Here is a 7891-nt window from a genome sequence, read left to right as displayed (position 1 = left end):
TTCATACCGATTTTAATGTGTATGGGGGTTTCTTGCAACTTTTACAAAAAATCAGGTATACCGACAATCCGCTATAGCGGACTTCTACTGTAGTAGACTTGTTGCTCGAGTGAAGACAATGGCACCTTAAATGAAATGGAACTACTGCTATGTTTGTCAAAAGCTTTGGTTACCAAGAAAATTTCAGCTTCCATAAAGAATTACTATACGAAACATGGTGGTTAATATTATAAATATTATAAAATCTCAACCTTTGCTTACCAAATTCCTCTAAAAATTACGTGAAGAAATGAGAAGCATTCAGAAATGTGTTGGTTGTGAAGGGAATTGCAGTCGTTTTTTCGAGTTAGGTGGTGAAGTATGACTATTTGTGAATGATTCTTAATTCCCATCAGTTGGACAACTTTGCTTGGATGGTATGACAACATACTTAAGTGATATTTTGGTATTCCTGAACACTCTCAATACAAATCTTCGAAGTCAGTGGTGTGAATCGAGGGAGTAATAATGAAATTAATGCTGTGGGCATGTCAATCTGACTTTTACAGTTTTTCGGATATGCTGAGGTGCCAGAATTTTGTCCCACAGAGTTTTTACAGGTCAGTAAATCTACCGAGACGATGCTAATTTATATGAACACCTTCAAATACCACCAGGAACAAACCCACCAACTTGAGCTCCGAAGGCCAGCGCTCTACCGACTGACCTAATCAGCTCGGCTTTCTTTAAAAAAAAAAGACTATAATTAGTATGGGGTCCATGGCATGCATTCGAAAATAAGAGCAAAATAAGAGAAAATCCATAGATCTTAAGTTAAGAGGGAGCCACTGTTCTAGAAAACAGGCAAAAAACTTGGTACAAACATGCCTAATGCCAAAATTTTACGTCAAATGACGATAACGGCAAATGAGTTCAACTGGTTGTCTTTATATTATATTTGATATACTTTTTAAATGTTAATGAATTGTAAATAATTTTTAAATATCTGAATTCCTTGCATATTTTATGCATCCAAAGTTTTTGCCTGTATTTTTTTGTAAAAAAAAAAAGTGTTACATTACATGAGAAAAAATGTTAACAATAATTGCATACTTGAATACAATAATTACATGAAAGGCACAAACAAGGCATTCCTACTACACTGTGCTTAGAAAGACTATTAAATGGAGCCACAAATGGTACTGATTTGAAAGGTGTCACACTGCACAGACTATTAAGCAACCTAGTGAATACATGCTCCAAGTTTGAGGTTGATATCTTGAAAATACTTTTCTAGTTACAGAACTTTGAGTGTAGCAGTGTAATTTCTTTCTTGGGGAGTTGAACTAACCAGTCAACATGGGACAGCAGTCTCTGTTTGGCATCCATCGTCAACGTGTTGGCAGGTTGTGAGTTGCTGAGATAGTGACTAGCATAGGCAGAATCCAGATTGAGCACATTCAAGGGATAGTGAAAGTTACAGATGTGGCAGGGAATATCCACGAAGCATGGCGCAGATAGTATGGTCACACTGAACAGGGAAATGAGAACTATGTGAGGAAGGAGAATCTGAACATGGAAGCTGAAGGCTAAAGATAGGACAGCCAAAAAAAAAAGGATGGTGTTTATCTGGCTTGGTTCGCCCAGAAGGACGTGGGTTTGAATCCCCGCCAGGAAGTCTTAAAATTTAAGAAAGGAGATTTCCACTTTCGAAGGTGCATATGGCCCTGAGGTTCACTCAGCCTACACCAAAAATGAGTATCAGGGTAATTCCTGGGGGCAAAGGCGGCCGGGCGTAGAGGTAACCACTCTACTCCATCAAGTGCCGAGGTTAACAATGGTGGAAGCCTTTACATTCCACTCCTCCAAGGGCCTTGATGGCCCGTACGGAGATGACTTTGCTTTTGGTGTTAATCTGGGACGACCTCAAGGAGAAACTGGCAAAAGGAAAAAGACAGAAAAAAGGAAAAGACTCATTAAAAACGGTGCCCTTGTATGAAACTAGATAAGCCGCAAGAAGATGACAAACAGTTACATGAAACTGAATCCTAAAACAAAGTAATTTTACCAAGCAAGATTTTTAAAATTAAAGAATAAAAATAAAAACATACTAATTTTGCTAGCATATACATTCTCAAATATGACCAAAAAAATCCATTGGAAATAATGATTCATTGCAAACCACACACAATATCACTAATTCTCCTTAAAACTAGTAACACAAAACATTAAACTGCAGCAGTAACAACAAAAAAAAGGCAAAAGATTATCAGGTACTCCACACTGCAGTGGGACAGTGGCAAATGCAAACAATGAAGAGGTTACAATAAATAGTAATGAAATTCACAATTTTATCTACTTAAATATTTATACGATTATCTTTGGCCCATCTCTTCATTACTCTTATAATATGCTCCACTTGTGAGTTGGCTGTATTCCGTAGCAGTTGGATCATGTCTTTTAAATACTCCCTGGAAAAAAAAAAAAAAATTCTTATGATGTAAAATGTTAAAATAATACCATATTTATGCAAATAACCCCCACATATTAAAAGCAAACAAACATAAGCATGAAATTGGGCTGCGAGTCTTATTTGTGTCAAGGTTGGCAACACGCTCCTTGGCTCACCTAGTTTTTGGTGTTGGGTGTACAGTTATACTTTGTGTAACCGCAGATGTAATTAAACTGTCCCCATATGTAATATTTAAATGGAAAATTATTCAGACTTTTTACTCTAAACTGCATTTACATTTTTTAAAATTGTATTTTACAGAGTAATTTAAATTCAACATTTCTCTGCATCACAACAGAACGCATCTTCCGGAACTTTCACTCACTTGTGAGTTTTACAGTTGCCAAGTTTGAGTGAAATCTTAATTCTTTTTTGTTCAATGTTTTAAAAACCACCACAATATCACGTAGCAGGGCAGTGTGAGGAAAAGCAGAATTCACGAACACTGGCAATGCTGACAGTAGGCGAAAAAGCGTGGCTCATAATTATAATGAATTTGTACGCACTGAACAATAGTGTCAATTATTACAAGTAATGAACTTGATTCCAGTTCTGTATTGACTTTAAATATCTAAGATTTAAATTCTAAAATAATTTAATTGTATAAAGTCCATCTGTTCAATACATGTCTGCATTTTAGACAGACCATTTATCAAATGGCAAACGTGTATTGAACAGGTGGACTTTATACAATTAAATTCTTTTAGAATTTTATCTTAGACAATAGCATCAATAAGGGTTATGAACTTCATATTGTTGGTCCGTATTGAGAGTTTTCCACCTATTCAATACAATTATCCACCACCGATTGTGTTATTATTTGAGTAAAAAGAGACCGCGTGTGAGAAGTGTTTTAGATGTGGAGTGTGGCGAATTTGTAAGTAATTTAGGAGAGGGCTCTAATGATGCAAGAGACAACGAATATTCTGATCTACAGGGAATCAAGCCTATTGCAACTTCAGATTAATGAAATACCTGTCATGTAAGTAGGCCTACTTGAAAATTTTCGTGGCATTTTATAGCAGTGATAAATGTCAAGCAGCTATATCCGTAAATTTATATGTTCATATTTGCGTAAAGACCACATGGACCTTGCGGAGTGATATAAATTGTTTGTTTATACCTGCATTACTCTTTCGATGGAAGGAATTTTAGTTCATTTCATTTTTTCAAAATGAGCATTCCTAAAATTGGGGTGCGGGGATTATTCACATAAATACGATATTTATCGTGCAAGATTCAATATTAACAAGAAGAGACCTAGGTACCAGAGTTTTTCACATTTATGATAAAACTACCTTTTATTAGATAAACTCCAAGAGTGGAGATATCGCTAGAAAAATGTGCAGGAATTGTAGCACCCAGACAAGCAGGTTTATCAATTCGCCAAATTGCAAAACAATGTAGCATGTCTATAGGGGGAGTGCAATACACCCTTCACCGCCAAACAGCAGGTAGCAATAAGGACAGACCATGACCAGGACAAGCTCACTGAACAACTAAAAGTGATGATAAATTAATCAGAATTACTAGTAAGAGAAATAGGTTCAAAACAGTGCCACAAATTTGTGCAGAATTGGTAGAAATGAACAAGAAACAAATATCGGTTGCAACAATAAAAAGGAGACTGATTGAAAGGATGTGTGGCAGCAAGGAATCCTCTTCTGAAGCCCATAAATAAAAAGAAAAGGCTTGAATGGGCTAGAAAACATCATAATTGGACTCTGGAACAGTGGAAGATAGTGTTATTCACAGATGAATTGAAGTTCGAGATTTTTGGAACCAGAAGGAGGATATATGTTTGCCGATGTGAAGGAGAAAAGGTAGCTCAGCAGTGTGCTGGGGGTTCTATTATGGTTTGGGGGTGTTTTGCAGCAGATAGAGTAGGAGACTTGTGAAAATATAAGGATGTATGGATAAGAAGCACTACCACCAAATACTTCAGTATCATGCAATACCATGTGGATTGCGCTTAATAGGGAAAGGGTTCACCTTACAACAGGATAATGACCCAAAACATCGGTCAGCGTTCTTTAAGAATTCCATTGCATAAAAGGAAAAACAGAAAGTACTGAAAGATATGGTCGGACCATTCCAAAGCCCAGATTGTAATCCCATTGAAATGGTCTGGGATGAAGTGGACAGACATATCAGGGAAGTTCATATAACCAGCAAGGAATGTCTCTGGAATGTTGTTAAGGATGTGTGGAATAATCACCATCACCATCATCATCATCATCACGAATTCCTTCTAGCGAGCCAGGTAGGATGTTTATTAACGATGTGCCTCTGTTTATTACTCAAAATACTGAAGGAAAAAAAACAAAAACTGATGGACTACATGCCTTGAGTTTGTGAGGCAATCATTAAATCCAAGGGAGGATACTTTGATGAAAGTGAAATATAATTATTCTGTTTAAAGTTTTGGAGAAATAAATGTTGTCTTGTGTTTATATCTGAAATACCAGATAACAGTCATGGTGTATTAAAATTAATGAGTGGTAGGGTACTTCAAAAGAATCACCATGCTTTCTTTTATTGTGAATCGGTACAAAATAATCAGTTATTTTATTCATTTCACTTATCTAACTTGTGAACCACCTGCACCCCTTGCTCCTACTAAATAACTATGAATTCACTGCCTTGACAGCACAAAACAAGTGTTTATGCTTTTCAAGTTAATTAAAAAACAAAGAATGCTGTTAAATTTAAACATACATTAACCCCAAATTAACTTTGACGGTTAGCTATTTATTAGTTGTTTGCTGCTATATTGGTATTAATGGCCCTTGGTGCAATATGGATACAGTTAGACTGTCGTTGATAAGAACAGTTTGTTTGCAAAAGGGTGAGAAAACCGTCCTCCTACTTTATTGTATTACAGTAGCGAAAAATGTGGAAGGATAAGAAAGAGTAAGACGATTATCTCTTTAATTTTTTTGAAACTCCAAACTGAAGACACAAAATGGTTAATAAGACAAGAATGATAATTTTAAAACGTCAGTTTACAGAAACTTCAATCGTGCTAGTATGCACTGTATGTATAGAGACGTAACAAAAGCGGACAAAACAAGCTTGATTTCAAGCCATAAGCCCACATTTCACAGGAAATGTGATGGGAATATTCCAGATAATATACAATTTTTTTGTTTCTTTAAGAGAAAAAAATCATACTGCCAAAAATAAAATAAAAAAATAAAAAATAAAACTGATATAAAAATCCCTCCACATTTACAGGCAAACATGTTGCACCCTTCTTTGTAGCAAGATCAACCAGGAAACAAGGAATAGCCCACAGTGACTATGTCACTAATTTCAGTTTTCAAACATGCTACCACTAATCCTACCATTACTGGAGCACTATCAGCATGAAGAACTATGCAGTTTTTAATAGAATAGGGAATTCTTGTAAAATAGAGAGCAAAAATCTGGTAATGTTAATTTCAATAACACCCCCTTCTAAACGAAGCACAGAGTAGGTAACTCCTGAATTTCACTGAGTTCAGGCCAATAAAACATTACAACACAAGGATATAATTTGCAGTTGTTTTGACTGCATCATCAGTAGCAAAAGAAAATTTGTCTGCAAATACAGAGGCAATCAAAAAGAAGGAACAGATTTCAAACATTTATTTCTTCCAAACTACAAAAGGTACAACCACAATCCCAACGTTCCTGGACCGACAAAGGTTTATAATTTGAACAATCCATGTAGAAGCGCTGCAGTTGCAAGTTCCAATCCCGGCCGCATTGGCACTGGTGTTTGTCAGTTGGAGTGTAAGCAAATGGTGACACAAAAGGAACAGGCATTTTGTGTGCTGCAATTAGCATGTTCAATCAGTTATTTTTGGAGTTCAACGTTCAAAGTGCTTTTCGCCGTCAGTTTAATAAACAACCGCCATGGCATAAGCAGATTTGCCAGTGGCATCGTAAGTTCATAGAAGAAGGTTGCATCTGCAAAGGGCCCCATCCACGCACAATGAATTAAAATGTAGAGCGTATTCATGCAGTTTACGAAAAGAGCCCAAAGAAATCCACAACACCAGGAAGCAAGGAACTTAACATTCCTCACCCAACAGTATGGCGAGTTCTGAAATACTGTCTGCACCTGAAGGTGTACAAACTGCAGTTATTGCACAAATTGTATCCAAACGACTACAACAAAAGGCACGACTTTTGTATTAGCATACTAGATGATATGGAAGAAGACAATTTTTCTGAACGATTAATTTTTTTTCAGATGAATGCACTTTTCATCTTTCTGATAAAGATAATTGGCATAACGTTAGAATTTGGGCAAGTGAAAATCCTACGGCTGTTATTGAACATGAAAGAGATTCACCGAAGGTGAACGTCTTCTGTGCCATATCTGTAAAGAAAATGTATGGACCTTTCTTCTTCATGAAGAAAACTGTGACAGGACTAACCTATCTAGACATGCTTCAAAACTGGTTATTTCCTCAAATCGAAGATGATTCCGATGACTTCATCTTCATGCAAGATGGTGCCCTGTCTCATTTCTCTCACCACGTTCGACGTTACCTAAATGACACCATTCTAGGACGTTGGATTGGAAGAGAAGGAGCAGAAGATAACTTTCATCGCCTGTGGCTTCCCAGGTCTCCAGACCTCACTCCTTGTGATTTTTATCTGTGGGGTTAAGTAAAACACTGAGTGTTTATCCCCCCTATGCCAGACACTCTTGAAAGTTGGTGACATCGAATTGTTGAAGCTGTGAATTCGGTAACTAGAGACCACCTGATTCACGTGTGGCAAGAAATGAGCCACCGTTTTGATATTTGTGTGCAACACATGGTGCTCATATTGAAACCTTACAAAAGTGAAAATTGAACTCTTTCTCTTTCCAGGAACGTTGGAATCGTGGTTCTATCTTTTGTAGTTTGGAAGAAATAGATGTTTGAAATCTGTTCCTTCTTTTAGAATAACCCTGTATGAAGCAATTCTTTCTTTCTTTCTTTCTTTCTTTCTTTCTTTCTTTCTTTCTTCCCTGCACATTTCTAAACCATCGTCATCATTTTCATTTTGGTACACTCATATCATTTTACAATTTCCGAATTGGGAAACATTTTGCAATAAAAAGATCCACAGGGTCAGCACAATTCACAGTGTCGTGAACGACGGCTCACGACGCGCCTTCCGTGTATTAACTGGAGAGCGAACGGGTTTGAATGGGATTCGAATAAGCGACCTCCAGGGTACAAAGCCTGTGATGTAAAAAGTAGCAGGCATATAGAAACGAATGTATATATGAAGGGAAATTATAGGACAGTTTTTGTATGTTCATAACTCATAATTCATAAATGATTGTAATAATAATAATAATAATAATAATAATAATAATAATAATAATAATAATAATAATAATAATAATAATAACAG

The 7891-nt window shown here is 36.4% G+C and overlaps 1 protein-coding gene across 2 annotated transcripts in view; it reads right to left on the bottom strand.

The window, feature by feature from the left end:
- Positions 1-1057: 1057 nt before the first annotated feature.
- Ttc26 (tetratricopeptide repeat domain 26) overlaps positions 1058-7891 on the bottom strand; it is a 100797-nt gene continuing 93963 nt past the window's right edge. For both annotated transcript variants that reach the window (XM_067149091.2, XM_067149092.2), the window contains one exon: positions 1058-2450. In XM_067149091.2, coding sequence (XP_067005192.2) covers positions 2339-2450 — 112 coding nt within the window. In that variant the 3' untranslated portion in view covers positions 1058-2338. The remainder of the gene's footprint in view (positions 2451-7891) is intronic.

Source organism: Anabrus simplex, chromosome 6, assembly GCF_040414725.1.
Source record: "Anabrus simplex isolate iqAnaSimp1 chromosome 6, ASM4041472v1, whole genome shotgun sequence".
Taxonomy (NCBI): domain Eukaryota; kingdom Metazoa; phylum Arthropoda; class Insecta; order Orthoptera; family Tettigoniidae; genus Anabrus; species Anabrus simplex.
The sequence above is the reverse complement of the archived record's forward strand: the minus strand, read 5'-3'. Positions and strand labels throughout refer to the sequence as shown.